Source organism: Nerophis lumbriciformis, linkage group LG15 (assembly GCF_033978685.3).
Source record: "Nerophis lumbriciformis linkage group LG15, RoL_Nlum_v2.1, whole genome shotgun sequence".
Lineage (NCBI taxonomy): Eukaryota > Metazoa > Chordata > Actinopteri > Syngnathiformes > Syngnathidae > Nerophis > Nerophis lumbriciformis.
This window is the reverse complement of record NC_084562.2, coordinates 6,103,124-6,121,838: the sequence shown is the minus strand read 5'-3', so window position 1 is coordinate 6,121,838 and position 18,715 is coordinate 6,103,124. Positions and strand designations below refer to the sequence as shown.

At 38.9% G+C, this 18,715-nt stretch overlaps 1 protein-coding gene across 1 annotated transcript; it reads left to right on the top strand.

Annotated features, from left to right (window-relative positions):
• The first annotated feature begins 1,191 nt into the window (after positions 1–1,191).
• On the top strand, positions 1,192–11,884 carry LOC133616221 (zinc transporter ZIP1-like). Its single transcript, XM_061975388.1, has 4 exons — positions 1,192–1,420; positions 3,568–3,698; positions 4,800–5,102; positions 10,301–11,884. The coding sequence occupies exons 1-4, from the start codon at positions 1,306–1,308 to the stop codon at positions 10,652–10,654; spliced, it is 903 nt and encodes a 300-aa protein (XP_061831372.1). The 5' UTR covers positions 1,192–1,305; the 3' UTR covers positions 10,655–11,884.
• The last annotated feature ends 6,831 nt before the right edge of the window (positions 11,885–18,715 follow it).

Sequence of the window (18,715 nt, the reverse complement as noted above, 5' to 3'; positions counted from 1 at the left end):
AAAGTGACGTACGTGACATGCACATAGCGGCACGCACGTACGGGCAAGCGATCAAATGTTTGGAAGCCGCAGCTGCATGTGTACTCACGGTACCGTGTCTGCGCATCCAACTCAAAGTCCTCCTGGTAAGAGTCTCTGTTGTCCCAGTTCTCCACAGGCCAATGGTAAAGCTTGACTGTCATCTTCCGGGAATGTAAACAACGAAACACCGGCCGTGTTTGTGTTGCTGCAGTCGGCCGCAATACACCGCTTCCCACCTACAGCTTTCTGCTTTGCTGTCTCCATTGTTCATTGAACAAATTGCAAAAGATTCACCAACACAGATGTCCAGAATACTGTGGAATTTTGCGATGAAAACAGACGACTTAATAGCTGGCCACCATGCTGTCCCAAAATGTCCTCTACAATCCGTGACGTCACGCGCTGACGTCATCATACCGAGACGTTTTCAGCAGGATTTTTCGCGCAAAATTTAAAATTGCACTTTAGTAAACTAATCCGGCCGTATTGGCATGTGTTGCAATGTTAAGATTTCATCATTGATATATAAACTATCAGACTGCGCGGTCGGTAGTAGTGGGTTTCAGTAGGCCTTTAAAACATTAGCTGTGGGCCGCAAATGGCCTCCGGGGCACACTTTTGACACCCCTGCTATAGATAATAAAAAATGTAATCTGATAAATCTATCTATTTACCATGAATTGATTAACGTGGACCCCGACTTAAACAAGTTGAAAAACTTATTCGGGTGTTACCATTTAGTCTAAATGGTAACACCCGAATATGTAAATCAATTCATGGGACAAGCGGTAGAAATTGGATGGATGGATTTTAGAATGTGCCCCCGGGGGGTTAAAAGTCATTTGTCCTAACTTCGACAATCATCCCTATATGTGACACGAACTACATCATGTAATGTTGCTATAAGCGTGCTACACAGATAACTATAAAGCTATGAATACTACGATTATTGACAGCCTTGTAAATACATGTCCATCCATCTATTTTCTACCGCTTGTCCCGTTCGGGGTCGCGTTTTCTTCATAAATACGTCGCTGTCACATTTACTTGTAGTGGATGACGAGGCGGATTTGACTGCCGTAAGATGGCGGCCGAAATGACGTTCCAGAGCTGTGGGCGGAAACAACTTGCTGGTTTCCTCTTTTTTTCTTCCCGGCTACCGTAGCAACAACAAATGGTGTTGCCTGCCGGGCATCTTCATGCTGCCTTACATTCACAACGGACTTAAAAACCGGACAAGTAGGCAGCGAACCTCCCCCTTGACACTCCAGTACTGTTGCCGTTATGGAATACCTACTTCAAGTCAAAGTCGGCGCTTTATTTGGTTTGTTGCTCCTAACTCTCTTCTTCGGATTCATCCCCGCTCGAGTGAAGTGGTTCAGGCGCACAGACGGCACAGGTTGGTGGATTTGTGTGGTTCATTAAAAGTCATTGCGTCTTTAAATTATGACTACAAGTACGCCGATTAAAAGATGATATACATCTAAATTTGCAGTTTTAATTTAGTTGTCGTCCTTGTTAGGTAGGCGCAGGTAAACAAGTGCAACGTTGTGATGCTCGGACTGTGAATGGAGTCTGGTTAGCGGAATAACTCTGCTGGTGAGTCACGTGGTAAACAAACTAGTGACTGCCACTGATTTTATCACCTAGCAACAATTAACTTGTGTTGACAGTGATGACATTACACATTTCTCCTGAATTGATCAAACAGACTCCCTGCCAGTGACTTATACAAAAGTGATTAGATTGGGTTGGGTTTTTTTTCAGTTCCTTTTGTTGTGTTTTTTTTTTAAGTTTGGTCATGCTCAACAAATGAAAAATGATCTTAATTTTTTTCTTGGAAATGTTCAAGTACAGCAGTAAAAATAAGACAAAGCAATGTTGCCCGTAAGAAATATTGTAAAATCCAATTAATATGTTCCAGACACCCAAAATATTAACACAGACATTTTGAAAAGAGGATTTGTAGTTTTTCATGCAAGGACAAATGCCAAATAAATAATAAATGACGTGACATCCATTTGACCTTCAAGAAACAGAGGAATGAGGGGAGTATGGCATCAACGATTAATCGATTATTCGATTAGAAAAAAGCTTCAATTTATATGTTGTTGCCTTTTATTAGTTATTTGCTTGATATCGGCTTTATACTCAAATCTTTGGTATCGCCCACCCCTGGTAGAAATACAAATACAGAAATACATGTTATAGACAGTGTAATGTACAAGTTGACCATGCATGTGCTTGGGTCACATGACAAGCATAAAGGTTCATGTGTTTGAAACATAATGCAACATAAGACTGGAAGCATTGTTAGCTGGGTCCTGTCAGAAGTGGAAGTGAAAGTATCAGTTATCTTTCAGAATGAGGTCATATTGTGGATGTGAGGCATTTTTTTAACTGCTAAAAATTAAGATCATGGAAATAATATACTTTAATAACCTAAGACAGAGTCGCGATCAAAAGTACACTTGTAAAGAACATAATGTCATGGCTGTCTTGAGTTTCCAATACTTTCTACAACTCTTTTTATTTTTGTGATAGAGTGATTGGAGCACATACTTGTTGGTCACAAAAAACATTCATTAAGTTTGGTTCTTTGATGAATTTATTATGGGTCTACTGAAAATGTGACCAAATCTGCTGGGTCAAAAGTATACATACAGCAATGTTAATAATTACTTACATGTCCCTTGGCAAGTTTCACTGCAATAAGGCGCTTTTGGTAGCCATCCACAAGCTTCTGGTTGAATTTTTGACCACTCCTCTTGACAAAATTGGTGCAGTTCAGCTAAATTTGTTGGTTTTCTGACATGGACTTGTTTCTTCAGCATTGTCCACACGTTTAAGTCAGGATTTTGGGAAGGCCATTCTAAAACCTTAATTCTAGCCTGATTTAGCCATTCCTTTACCACTTTTGACGTGTGTTTGGGGTCATTGTCCTGTTGGAACACCCAACTGCGCCCAAGACCCAACCTCCGGGCTGATGATTTTATGTTGTCCTGAAGAATTTGGAGGTAATCCTCCTTTTTCATTGTCCCATTTAAAGTACCAGTTCCATTGGCAGCAAAACAGGCCCAGAGCATAATACTACCACTACCATGCTTGACGGTAGGTTTGGTGTTCCTGGGATTAAAGGCCTCACATTTTTTCCTCCAAACATATTGCTGGGTATTGTGGCCAAACAGCTCAATTTTTGTTTCATCCGACCACAGAACTTTCCTCCAGAAGGTCTTATCTTTGTCCATGTGATGTCAGCCTTATTGCAGTGAAACTTGCCAAGGGACATGCAACCAAATATTAACATTGCTGTATGTATACTTTTGACCCAGCAGATTTGGTCATATTTCCCATAATAAATTCATAAAAGAACCAAACTTTATGAATGTTTTTTGTGACCAACAAGTCCGTGCTCCAATCACTCTATCACAAAAAAATAAGAGTTGTAGAAATTATTGGAAACTCAAGACATCCATGACATTATGTTCTTTAGTGTATGTAAAGTTTTGGGCACGACTGTACATGTATGTCCATTTGAATTTACAGAGACTCACCGCACAGTTTTGAGTCTGGTCAGCTGTTTCGCCGGCGGAGTTTTTCTGGCAGCATGTTTACTGGATATCATTCCGGATTACCTGTCGGACATCAACAGTGTGCTGGATTCTCGCAAATTGGAGGTAAACTTGCACTTTCTTGTTCCCACCTTCCAATATTTGTGATTCCTTTATCTTGTCTAAAGACAAAGTGTTTATAATATAAATTTGGCCGCTCTTGAGGGTAATTTCATAGCATTTTATGTCATAATAAAATCTATAGGAACAAGTGGGAGAACATATATATATATATATGTGTGTGTATATATATATATATATATATATATATATATATATATATATATGTGTATATATATATATATATATATATATATATATATATATATATATGTGTGTGTGTGTATATATATATATATATATATACACACCCATATATATATGTATGTGTATATATATATATATATATATATATATATATATATATATATATATATATATATATATATGTGTGTATATATCTCAGCTGTTTGTAAATGTTGCAGTTTATAAATAAAGGTTTATAAAAAAAATAAAAAAATAAAAATAAAATAAAAAGTAGCCTCTGCGCATGCGCATAGCATAGATCCAACGAATTGATGACTAAATTAATCGCCAACTATTTTTATAATAGATTTTAATCAATTTAATCGATTAGTTGTTGCAGCCCTAATATATATATATATATATATATATATATATGTGTGTGTGTGTTTATGTATAAATATATCTATATATATTGTTAGTGTTTACCATATATTAATTTATTTCTGACTGTCCACCACAGTTAAAAATTTGGACCGCCATAGTTAAATTATCGTTATCTGTTACACCCTTGTTCATGAACACATTATAATGGGATTGTCTGTGAATGCAGCTTGTCCTTTTGTGGTCTCTGTGGGGCCTATTGGAGTCTCTAACAAGAAAGCAATTATTGCTGTTCTCAACCAACAGTAGTCCTTCTAAACCCTTACCCCCCCCTTGAACTTTTTGTTGAAAATGTATTTTTGTTATTAAAGTAAAAAAAAAACTTTTGACCCTGATTTAGTTCCATTTTGCCACCGGTCACCCCCTTTTGTTGCAAGTCTTGGGGTTTCTGTGTCATGACATGTATATATGTGCTTATCGTGGCTATCAAGTTTTTTTCCTGGCCCTTAACTAATCTCATTGTTTGTTTGTGTCACACAGACCAACTTCCCCCTTCCAGAGTTCATAATGGCCGTCGGCTTCTTCACTGTCCTCATATTGGAACGGATGGTTCTGAACTGTCGTGAGGCCAGAGCGACTGCAGACGAGAGGGCCCCCCTCATGCAGGGGGACGGGAGGGGCCACGGCCACACCGCGAGTCCGGATCTGGAGAGCAGTGGCCACCACGTCCACGTCGACTTTCAGGCACACTCGCCTTTTCGCTCCTTCATGCTCTTCCTCTCTTTGTCGCTTCACTCGATTTTCGAGGGGCTCGCTATCGGCCTGCAGAACACAGACTCAAAGGTAAGAAACGAGGCCATTAAAGCGTATCAATGTTACACAGCGTTCTTCTCACACATTCTGTTACTTCCCTTTTACGGTAAAGTCATGCACGCTATTTGCAGGGAGGGGCTTAGCACTTAACATCAAAATTTGCCATTTATAATATGATAGATAAACAACAGGTGTCACATTCTTGGGACCATTTGAAATTCAATGTGCATGCAGCCCTCATGGTGAGTTTCATATCAACTCCTTACATAATTCATTGGACTTTGGAGGCTCCAGTGGTAATAATAGTATGCCTTGCGCCAACCATTCCAGCTAAGGGTGTCAGATTACCACCAAAAGTAACAATATTTTAACTACATAACTAAAAACGACACCACTTCAGCTATTAAACTCTGCCTGTACAAAACAAGAAGTAAAAAAATGCATAATAACACAGTCAAAAGCAGTGTTGGGTTAGTTACTGAAAACCAGTAACTAGTTACAGTTACTAGTTACTTTATTTCAAAAGTAACTCAGTTACTAACTCAGTTACTTAAACCAAAAAGTAATGCGTTACTGTGAAAAGTAACTATTTAGTTACTTATATATATATATATATTTTTTTTAAGGCCCCATTTAATGCCCTTTTAGCCTTCATTTTAGTACTGTTATTGCACTGGAGAATAATACAATCTGTTGATCAACTTGACATGCATTTGCATCACTGAACTCTGCTAAGCAATGTGGTCTACATACAACACACAAAGACAAAGATATGTTTTAAAGGGCCAATTTGTTTCAGACCAGAACAAATTGACAAAACTATTTTAAATAGCTGCAACTTAACATACATAAGTAACAAACAGCAAAATAACAACATAGCTGTAAAACAAGAAAGGCACACACTACATACATAAAGCCTAACCAGGCGTTTTCTCAAGGAATTCTGAAATAAAATCATGTCTGAAGCCCAGAACACTCTACACATTTCCCCACTTAGTTTAGAGAAAAGGAAATATTAGCCTGGCCCACTAGTATCCCTCTTTAGGTTTGTGAACTTTTTAGTCTAAACATTTAGAGTGATGTGATAATCAAACACTCTGAAAGTTTAAAATGAAAGAGTATATAAGAGAATTGACAGAGTGTGTGTACCTTCAGTGTGCAGTGCCTCATTAAAATCCAGCCGCTGTTGGAGGTGGAGGTGAGTGTGTGTCTCTTTACTAGCTTCGTCAAAGCATGTTGTTTTTGTCGCTGTTTCAGCATATTTGAAACTTACATTCAGCTAAAATGTTCTTTTCTTTGTGGTCGATAAAAGAAACGTACTGAAAATATCTCCATTTTAAGAAACTCGGCTTCGGGGTTCGCCATGACGTCTTGATAGTAGACACAGACACGCCCCCTCCCACACACACACACACTCACACACACACTCACACACACACACACACGTACACACAGACAGCGCGCGGCGCGCCTCTTTTTTGTCGCCTCTTCAGCAGCGCTGCAACACTCAGATCTTCTCAGTTTCTAGCCGATACTACATAAAAAATAACGCAAAATAACGCAGTAACGCATCATGTAGTAACGGTAACGGAGTTACTGAAAAAAAAAATAACGCGTTAGATTACTAGTTACCGCCGATAGTAACGGCGTTACAGTAACGCGTTAGTCCCAACACTGGTCAAAAGTGATAATTGTAACGACAGCAAGGCATGGTTGGAAACTCTCACTTTGATAAACTCAAGGACCGACTCGTGTTCGCTTGCTCACTTAAATACCAACATGAAAACAAGAGACCTTAACACATTTCCCCATTAACAAACGACTAACTCCAATCCAAACTTATATAAACACTTTGCTGTTTGAGCAACAAAGCTATTCAGTTGTGCACAATGAACCTACACGTTGTGCTTTCTTGGCAAAGATTAGTCAATCTATACTCAGAGGAATATGACACAGACGGTGGTGTCATGTTTTTTTTAACCACTTTATTTACATAGACAGGGAGCAAAGGTGTCTACAACCGGAAGTTAACTTGTGTGACGTCACATAAACCGGAAATGAAGCCAAGTGAACACTCAATTTATATATATATATATATATATATATATATATATGGGTGTCCCACGATTCGATTCAATATTGATTCTTGGGGTCACGATTCGATTCAAAATAGATTTTTTTCGATTCAACGCGATTCTTAATTCAAAAATGATATTTTCCTGATTCAAAAGGATTCTCTATTCATTCAATACATAGGATTTCAGCAGGATCTACCCCAGTCTGCTGACATGCAAGCAGAGTAGTAGATTTTTGTAAAAAGCTTTCATAATTGTAAAGGACAATGTTTTATCAACTGATTGCAATAATGTAAATTTGTTTTAACTATTAAATGAACCAAAAATATGACTTATTTTATCTTTGTGAAAATATTGGACACAGTGTGTTGTCAAGCTTATGAGATGCGATGCAAGTGTAAGCCACTGTGACACTATTTTATTTTTATTTTCATAAATGTCTAATGATAATGTCAATGAGGGATTTTTAATCACTGCTATGTTGAAATTGTAACTAATATTGATACTGTTGTTGATAATATTCATTTTTGTTTCACTACTTTTGGTTTGTTCTGTGTCGTGTTTGTGTCTCCTCTCAATTGCTCTGTTTATTGCAGTTCTGAGTGTTGCTGGGTCGGGTTTAGTTTTGGAATTGGATTGCATTGTAATGGTATTGCTGTGTATTGTTTTGTTGGATTGATTAATTAAAAAAAAAAAAAAAAAAAAAATTGATTTAAAAAAAAAAGATAATCGATGTGAGAATTGCAATTTTTTCCCCCACACCCCTAATATATAAACTATGTACATGTTAAGAAGTCAAAACAATATTTAATGTTTCTTCTGCCATTAAAGTATATGATGTGTCAATTTATTTGTGATAAAAAAAAAAAACTGGGTTAAAAGATTTCACTTTGTATATATAAGTACATTTTGAGCACATCAAACAGTGATGATAATAACCGTGATCATTTGGGGTGCAATAACTATGATATGAAATTGTAATATCGTTACATCGCTAACATGAATGCAGAATAGCAAATATGCGAGGATTTGTTGTATCTAAAGTTGTGACAAGTGTGTGTGTGTGTGTATACTACCACCACCATGCTTGACAGTAGGATGTTGTTCCTGGGATTAAAGCCCTCACCTTTTCTCCTCCAAACGTATTGCTGGGTATTGTGGCCAAACAGCTCCATTTTTTGTTTCATCTTACATCACATGGACAAAGACAAGACCTTCTGGAGGAAAGTTCTGTGGTGTATATACACACATACAAGCTACATACACGTGATTTTTTTTTTTTTTTTTTTTTTTTAGTGGCATAGATGTTTGAAACCTGTAGAAACCCTGAATATGCACACTCAAGTCATGAGATACTTAGCTGCAGGTCTCAGAAGTTTTCAGAAGAGAGAAATCCTGTGGTCATGAGACTTAAATGTGTGTCATGTGATCACAAGAGCAGTTGTGTGCAGCCCCAACATACAAACCCGGTTTCCATATGAGTTGGGAAATTGTGTTGGATGTAAATATAAACGGAATACAATGATTTGCAAATCCTTTTCAACCCATATTCAATTGAATGCACTACAAAGACAAGATATTTGATGTTCAAACTTATAGTTTTTTTTTGTTTTTTTTTTGCAAATAATAATTAACTTAGAATTTCATGGCTGCAACACGTGCCAAAGTAGTTGGGAAAGGGCATGTTCACCACTGTGTTACATGGCCTTTCCTTTCAACAACACTCAGTAAACGTTTGGGAACTGAGGAAACACATTTTTTAAGGTTCTCAAGTGGAATTCTTTCCCATTCTTGCTTGATGTACAGCTTAAGTTGTTCAACAGTTTGGGGGTCTCCGTTGTGGTATTTTAGGCTTCATATTGCGCCACACATTTTCAATGGGAGACAGGTCTGGACTACAGGCAGGCCAGTCTAGTACCCGCACTCTTTTACTATGAAGCCACGTTGATGTAACACGTGGCTTGGTATTGTCTTGCTGAAATAAGCAGGGACGTGCATGGTAACGTTGCTTGGATGGCAACATATGTTGCTCCAAAATCTGTATGTACCTTTCAGCATTAATGGCGCCTTCACAGATGTGTAAGTTACCCATGTCTTGGGCACTAATACACTCCCATACCATCACAGATGCTGGCTTTTCAACTTTGCGCCTATAACAATCCGGATGGTTCTTTTCCTCTTTGGTCCGGAGGACACGACGTCCATAGTTTCCAAAAACAATTTGAAATGTGGACTCGTCAGACCACAGAACACTTTTCCACTTTGTATAAGTCCATCTTAGATGAGCTCAGGCCCAGCGAAGCCGACGGCGTTTCTGGGTGTTGTTGATAAACGGTTTTCGCCTTGCATAGGAGAGTTTTAACTTGCACTTACAGATGTAGCGACCAACTGTAGTTACTGACAGTGGGTTTCTGAAGTGTTCCTGAGCCCATGTGGTGATATCCTTTACACACTGATGTCGCTTGTTGATGCAGTACAGCCTGAGGGATCGAAGGTCACGGGCTCAGCTGCTTACGTGCAGTGATTTCTCCAGATTCTCTGAACCCTTTGATGATATTACGGACCGTAGATGGTGAAATCCCTAAATTCCTTGCAATAGCTGGTTGAGAAAGGTTTTTCTTAAACTGTTCAACAATTTGCTCACCCATTTGTTGACAAAGTGGTGACCCTCGCCCCATCCTTGTTTGTGAATGACTGAGCATTTCATGGAATCTACTTTTTTACCCAATCATGGCACCCACCTGTTCCCAATTTGCCTGTTCACCTGTGGGATGTTCCAAATAAGTGTTTGATGAGCATTCCTCAACTTTATCAGTATTTATTGCCACCTTTCCCAACTTCTTTGTCACGTGTTGCTGGCTTTAAATTCTAAAGTTAATGATTATTTCATGATTATTTCAGTTTGAACATCAAATATGTTGTCTTTGTAGCATATTCAACTGAATATGGGTTGAAAATGATTTGCAAATCATTGTATTCCGTTTATATTTACATCTAACACAATTTCCCAACTTATATGGAAACGGGGTTTGTACATGGTGTAGCCTCCAGCTACATTTATTGTAAAGTAATGACTAGTCTACTACACAAACATCGTGGATGTTGATGTCATGACCATTAACACTTCATGCTGTCACCTTTACATGCTTTCAGGTGTTGGAAATCTGCATTGCTATCATGGTCCACAAGAGCGTCATCGTGTTCAGCCTGTCAGTCAAGCTGGTCCAGAGCGCCATCCGTCCGCTGTGGTTGGCCGCCTACATCGGCGTGTTTGCCGTCATGTCGCCTTTGGGCATCGCCATCGGCATCAGCGTGATGGAGGCCCAACTGGAGGCCGGGGCACTGATCCAGTGCGTTCTGGAGGGCCTCGCAGCGGGCACGTTCATCTACATCACCTTTCTGGAGATCCTCCCGCACGAGCTCAACTCCCCCGGGAAGCAGCTGCTCAAGGTGCTGTTCATCCTGCTGGGCTTCAGCATCATGGGCGCCCTCACATTTTTAGGCTGAGTCATCATATTTCTACCCCTGGACCCTTTATAAGGGAACACACTTAAGAATGCCTGCTGTTTTAAACATTTTGCTGTAATTTTTAATATATTCGCAAAAACACATGATTTGAAAATATATCTTATTTTAGGAAGATTTTAAAAAGAAGACCTGTCACGTCTTTGACCTTTGACCTGACTAAAACACTGGAGTTAAGCATACATTATATATCATCCAATCAGCATTAAAGACCCCGTGATTGTACTTTTTTTTTTTTTTACCACCCAGACTTTTTATGATGTAGTCTCAAAAGTATGATACGATATACAGGTAAAAATATCATGCAAGGTTTGTTTATACCAGCAATTACATTTATAAGGTGAAACTAATATATGACACAGGCTCATAACATGCAATTCGATATATTTCAAGCCTTTTTTGATAGAAATTTTTATTATTATCACTTACAGCTGATAAAAACCTTGACTTGAACATTTCAGAAAATTTAGGTTTTTAAAAACTGTAAACCATGATCATCAAAATGATTGAAAATGAAGGCTTGATGTATTTCACTTTGTAATGAGTTTATACCACATATTAGTTTCAAATTCTTGAAGCTGAATTGCTGACATGAATGGACTTCTACACAATATTAAAATTTTAGTAGTTTCACCTGTGTATACATATCCATATATACGTATATATGGATTTATATATATTATATATATATATATATATAGTAAAGGCCAAAAGTTTGGACACACCTTCTCATTCAATGCGTTTTCTTTATTTCCATGACTATTTACATTGTAGATTGTCACTGGAGGCATCAATACGATGAATGAACACATGTGGAGTTATGTACTTAACAAAAAAAGGTGAAATAACTGAAAACATTTTATATTCTAGTTTCTTCAAAATAGCCACCCTTTGTTCTGATTACTGCTTCGCACACTTTTGGCATTCTCTCGATGAGCTTCAAGAGGTAGTCACCTGATATGGTTTTCACTTCACAGGTTTCATAGTTTTGATGCCTTCAGTGACAATCTACAATGTAAAAAGTCATGAAAATAAAGAAAACTAATTGAAATGAGAGGGTGTCCAAAATTTTGCCCTGTAATGTATGTGTAGATATATTGTATATATATATATGTATTATATATACAATGTATTTATTATGAGGAATGAAATGAAGAGAAAATATGGGTTTTATTGTGTTTTGTACTGTTTGCACTTTTCCAATAAAGCATCGGTGAGTGAGGAAGGCTGTGACGTCATAAATGTTATAATTCAATATTTAGTCACTTAAAAGCCTACTGAAATGCGATTTTATTATTTAAACGGGGATAGCAGGTCCATTTTATGTGTCATACTTGAACATTTCGCGATATTGCCATATTTTTGCTGAAAGGATTTAGTAGAGAACATCGACGATAAAGTTCGCAACTTTTGGTCGCTGATAAAAAAGCCTTGCCTGTACCGGAAGTAGCAGACGATATGCACGTGATGTCACAGGTTGTGGAGCTCCTCACATCTGCACATTGTTTACAATCATGGCCACCAGCAGCGAGAGCGATTCGGACCGAGAAAGCGACGATTTCCCCATTAATTTGAGCGAGGATGAAAGATTTGTGGATGAGGAAAGTGAGAGTGAAGGACTAGAGGGCAGTGGGATTATTGCACAGGTGTGCCCCCCCCCCGGCCATATAACCCGCCAATACAACTCAAACACCTGCACAACACACTCAATCCCACAGCCCAAAGTACCGTTCACCTCCCCAAAGTTCATACAGCACATATATTTCCCCAAAGTCCCCAAAGTTACGTACGTGACATGCACATAGCGGCACGCACGTACGGGCAAGCGATCAAATCAAATGTTTGGAAGCGGCAGCTGCATCCGTACTCACGGTACCGCGTCTGCGCATCCAACTCAAAGTCCTCCTGGTAAGAGTCTCTGTTGTCCCAGTTCTCCACAGGCCAATGGTAAAGCTTGACTGTCATCTTCCGGGAATGTAAACAATGAAACACCGGCTGTGTTTGTGTTGCTGCAGTCGGCCGCAATACACCGCTTCCCACCTACAGCTTTCTTCTTTGCTGTCTCCATTGTTCATTGAACAAATTGCAAAAGATTCACCAACACAGATGTACAGAATACTGTGGAATTTTGCGATGAAAACAGACGACTTTATAGCTGGCCACCATGCTGTCCCAAAATGTCCTCTACAATCCGTGACGTCACACGCTGACGTCATCATACCGAGACGTTTTCAATTTTCAGAAATTTAAAATTGCACTTTAGTAAGCTAACCCGGCCGTATTGGCATGTGTTGCAATGTTAAGATTTCATCATTGATATATAAACTATCAGACTGCGTGGTCGGTAGTCGTGGGTTTCAGTAGGCCTTTAATATTCTCAGTTGGATGGATCCAATTGTATATCAGCAATTAACGTGCATCATAAGTATATGTTTTGAGGGCAAATATTCCTCCCACATACCCAAAAATGCAGATTAGCTACTCTAAACCAGTGGTTCTCAAATGGGGGTACGCGTACCCCTGGGGGTACTTGAAGGTATGCCAAGGGGTACGTGAGATTTTTTTTTTCAAAAATCCTTTATAAATATAAATAAAAACCTATCTTTTTTTCCAAATAGCTCAAGAAAGACCACTACAAATGAGCAATATGTTGCACTGTTATACAATTTAATAAATCAGAAACTGATGACATAGTGCTGTATTTTACTTCCTTATCTCTTTTTTTCAACCAAAAATGCTTTGCTCTGATTAGGGGGTACTTGAATTAAAAAAAAATTCACAGGGGGTACATCACTGAAAAAAGGTTGAGAACCACTGCTCTAAACCTGTCCATATTTGTCCTTAATGAAGACAAAGTAGCACCTCAATGTCTTCACCATGTGGAGTATTACACCTTAATGTAAGTTATAGGACGTATATTTCTACATAAATCAGGAGTGTCCAGAAAAATAGTGATGTGGTAACAGGCTAAAGCCAATTCAATGCTGAGATGTTAAATAGATGTATTATATTTGATAAATGTTGTCCATTAAAGATGCTCAAACAAATCCAATGTAGGTCAGTATACTGTGTTATAAGCTGCACAAGCTGTGTATAATAAGTGACGTAGCAAATGAGTGTAATTTCTAATACTATATTTGTCGCAGCTCAGTTGAAATTTAAGTACAAAAATGATGATCAAATACCGTATTTTTCGGACTATAAGTCGCAGTTTTTTTCATAGTTTGGCCGGGCTCCAGTGCGATTTATATATGTTTTTTTCCTTCTTTATTATGCATTTTCGGCAGGTGCGACTTATACTCCGGTGCGACTTATACTCCGAAAAATACGGTAATCTTTTGTTGAGCATCCATGGGTTTAATGACCAATGTGACAGCTAACCAGCAAGCATACAGAAGGAATGTTACATATTATATAGACTTACACATTTGTAGGTTGACGCAAATTAAACAATAACTTGTTAATCTGTTTACCTTGTTTCCCTTTCAAGGACCCCGAACGGAGACGGACCCATACCTTTTAAAAAACCCAAAACCAGTGAAGTTGGTACGTTGTGTAATTCGTAAATAAAAACAGAATACAATGATTTGCAAATCCTTTTCAACCTATATTCAATTGAATACACAGCAAAGACAAGATATTTTTAATGTTTGAACTGAGAAAGTTATTTTTTTTTTTGCTAATGATCATGAACTTGGAATTTCATGGCAGTAACACATTGCAAAAAAGTTGGCACGGGGGCATTTTTACCACTGTGTTAAATGACTTTTCCTTTTAACAACACTCTGTAAACGTCCGGGAACTGAGGAGACCAATTTTTGAAGCTTTTCAGGTGGAATTCTTTCCCATTCTTGCTTGATGTACAGCTTAAGTTGTTCAACAGTCCAGGGGTCTCCGTTGTGGTATTTTAGGCTTCATAATGCACAACACATTTTACATGGGAGACAGGTCTGGACTACAGGCAGGCCAGTCTAGTACCTGCACTCTTTTACTATGAAGCCACGCTTTTGTAACACGTGGCTTGGCATTGTCTTGCTGAAATAAGCAGGGGCGTCCATGATAACGTTGCTTGGATGGCAACATATGTTGCTCCAAAACCTGTATGTACCTTTCAGCATTAATGGTGCCTTCACAGATGTGTAAGTTACCAATGCCTTGGGCACTAATACACCCCCATACCATCACAGATGCTGGCTTTTCAATTTGACTTCTGTAACAATCCGGATAGTTATTTTTGTCTTTGTTCTGGAGGATACAACGTCCACAGTTTCCTAAAACCATTTGAAGTGTGGACTCGTCAGACCACAGAACACTTTTATACTTTGCATCAGTCCATCTTAGAAGCCGGCGGCGTTTCTGGGTGTTGTTGATAAATGGCTTTCGCTTTGCATAGTAGAGTTTTAACTTGCACTTACAGATGTGGCGACAAACTGTAGTTACTGACAGTGGTTTTCTGAAGTGTTCCTGAGCCCATGTGGTGATATCCTTTACACTGATGTCGCTTTTTGATGCAGTACCGCCTGAGGGATCCAAGGTCACGGGCATTCCATGTTACATGCAGTGATTTTTCCAGATTCTCTGAACCTATTGATGATATAACAGACCTTAGATGGTGAAATCCCTAAATTCCTTGCAATAGCTCGTTGAGAAATGTTGTTCTTAAACTGTTGGACAATTTTCTCACGCATTTGTTCACAAAGTGGTGACCCTCGCCCCATTCTTGTTTGTGAATTACTGAGCATTTCATGGAAGCTGCTTTTATACCCAATCATGGCCCCCACCTGTTCCCAATGAGCCTGTTCACCTGTGGGATGTTCCAAATAAGTGTTTAATGAGCATCCCTCAACGTTCTCAGTCTTTTTTGCCACTTGTGCCAGCTTTTTTGAAACATGTTGCAGGCGTCAAATTCCAAACGAGCTAATATTTGCAAAAAATAACAAAGTTTTCCAGTTCGAATGTTAAGTATCTTGTCTTTGCAGTTTATTGAATTGAATATAGGTTGCAAAGGATTTGCAAATCATTGTATTTTGTTTTTAATTTACGATTCACCCAACATGTCGACTTCACTGGTTTTGGGGTTTGCAAATCCTGCATTACATTGTGATTGTGTTCTAAATTAAACTGCTCTTAAAAAGGTACCTTGTTATTGTGCACTACTAAGATATTTGAATAGGAACAGTCGAGTGCTGATAAAAGTCAGCTGGCAACTGGTGCGATAATTAATATAGGCAACTAGAGTGCTAATAGCTAGTGCACAATTAGTGCGCAAATCTGTAGCTGGCAACTACTACAAAAATCGCTGGAAACTAGAGCACTGATTGCAAGCCAACAACTACTGTGCTAATCGCTAGCTTGCAACTAGAGCACTAATCTTTACTTGGCCCCTAGAGCACTAATTGTCAGCTGTAAACTGTCAGGAAGTATTGGGGACGAACTCCAAGATGCAGAGATGGCAGGCTTGGTGCAGGAAAACATGATTTTAATGTCCAAAAAATGCAAGGAAAACACGAACCAGAAACCAGGAAACAGGCAAGCTTGAGACAGCAAACAGGAACCAGAAAACAGGAAGAAATGGAGACAGCAAACAGTCGAAAGCGTTCAGCATACAGGAACAGCTCACAGTCCACAGCATACAGCTAGTAATACTCCAGCACTGACTGGAGGGAGAGGCAGGTATAAATAGGAGACTGATTGGCAATTGCCACCAGGTGTGCCAGACAGCCAATCATGTATAGGTGACGGAAACAAGCGCTCAGGGAGACATGCAGGAAATAACACAAAAACAGAGAAAAAAACTAAACATAACCAAACTGTCAGTGAGAATCCTGACATAAACTAGTGCACAAATCACTATTAAGAACTAATGTACGAAGCCGGCAGCGTTTCTGGGTGTTGTTGATAAATGGCTTTCGCTTTGCATAGTAGAGTTTTAACTTGCACTTACAGATGTAGCGACGAATTGTAGTTACTGACAGTGGTTTTCTGAAGTGTTCCTGAGCCCATGTGGTGATATCCTTTACACACTGATGTCGCTTTTTGATGCAGTACAGCCTGAGGGATCGAAGGTCACGGGCATTGCCGCTTACGTGCAGTGATTTCTCCAGATTCTCTGAACCTTTTGATGATATTACGGACCGTAGATGGTGAAATTCTTAAATTCCTTGCAATAGCTTGTTGAGAAATGTTGTTCTTAAACTGTTCGACAATTTGCTCAAGCATTTGTTCACAAAGTGCTGACCCTCGCCCCGTCCTTGTTTGTGAATGACTGAGCATTTCATGGAAGCTGCTTTTATACCCAATCATGGCACCCACCTGTTCCCAATGAGCTTCACCTGTGGGATGTTCCAAATAAGTGTTTGATGAGCATTCCTCAACTTTCTCAGTCTTTTTTGCCACTTGTGCCAGCTATTTTGAAAAATGTTGCAGGCATCAAATTCCAAATGAGCTAATACAAACCCCGTTTCCATATGAGTTGGGAAATTGTGTTAGATGTAAATATAAACGGAATACAATGATTTGCAAATCCTTTTCACCACTTTGTCAACAAATGCGTAAGCAAATTGTTGAACAGTTTAAGAAAAACCTTTCTCAACCAGCTATTGCAAGGAATTTAGGAATTTCACCATCTATGGTCCGTAATATCATCAAAGGGTTCAGAGAATCTGGAGAAATCACTGCACGTAAGCAGCTAAACCTGTGACCTTCGATCCCTCAGGCTGTACTGCATCAACAGGCGACATCAGTGTGTAAAGGATATCACCACATGGGCTCAGGAACACTTCAGAAACCCACTGTCAGTAACTACAGTTGGTCGCTACATCTGTAAGTGCAAGTTAAAACTCTCCTATGCAAGGCGAAAACCGTTTATCAACAACACCCAAAAACGCCGTCGGCTTCGCTGGGCCCGAGATCATCTAAGATGGACTGATACAAAGTGGAAAAGTGTTCTGTGGTCTGACGAGTCCACATTTCAAATTGTTTTTGGAAAAGTGTGGACGCCGTGTCCTCCGGACCAAAGAGGAAAAGAATCATCCGGATTGTTATAGGCGCAAAGTTGAAAAGCCAGCATCTGTGATGGTATGGGGGTGTATTAGTGCCCAAGACATGGGCAACTTACACATCTGTGAAGGCGCCATTAATGCTGAAAGGTACATACAGGTTTTGGAGCAACATATGTTGCCATCCAAGCGACGTTACCATGGACGCCCCTGCTTATTTCAGCTAGACAATGCCAAGCCACGTGTTACATCAACGTGGCTTCATTGTAAAAGAGTGCGGGTACTAGACTGGCCTGCCTGTAGTCCAGACCTGTCTCCCATTGAAAATGTGTGGCGCATTATGAAGCCTAAAATAGCACAGCGGACACCCCCGGACTGTTGAACAACTTAAGCTGTACATCAAGCAAGAATGGGAAAGAATTCCACTTAAAAAATGTGTCTCCTCAGTTCCCAAACGTTTACTGAGTGTTGTTAAAAGGAAAGGCCATGTAACACAGTGGTGAACATGCCCTTTCCCAACTACTTTGGCACGTGTTGCAGCCATGAAATTCTAAGTTAATTATTATTTGCAAAAAATAAATAAAGTTTATGAGTTTGAACATCAAATATCTTGTCTTTGTAGTGCATTCAATTGAATATGGGTTGAAAATGATTTGCAAATCATTGTATTCCGTTTATATTTACATCTAACCAGAGGTGGGTAGAGTAGCCAGAAATTGTACTCAAGTAAGAGTACTGTTACTTTAGAGATTTATTACTCAAGGAGTAGTCACCCAAATATTTACTTGAGTAAAAGTAAAAAGTATGTTGTAAAAAAACTACTCAAGTACTGAGTAACTGATGAGTAACATACACACACACATCATATATATATATATATATATATATATATATATACACACACACACACATATATACATATATATATATATACACACACACACATAGATATATACAGTATATAATTTATATATATTTTTTTTGCCGTTTTTGTTTACATGTTAAAGGTGTTTTAATGAATATACATGCATGTTTAACACATGTA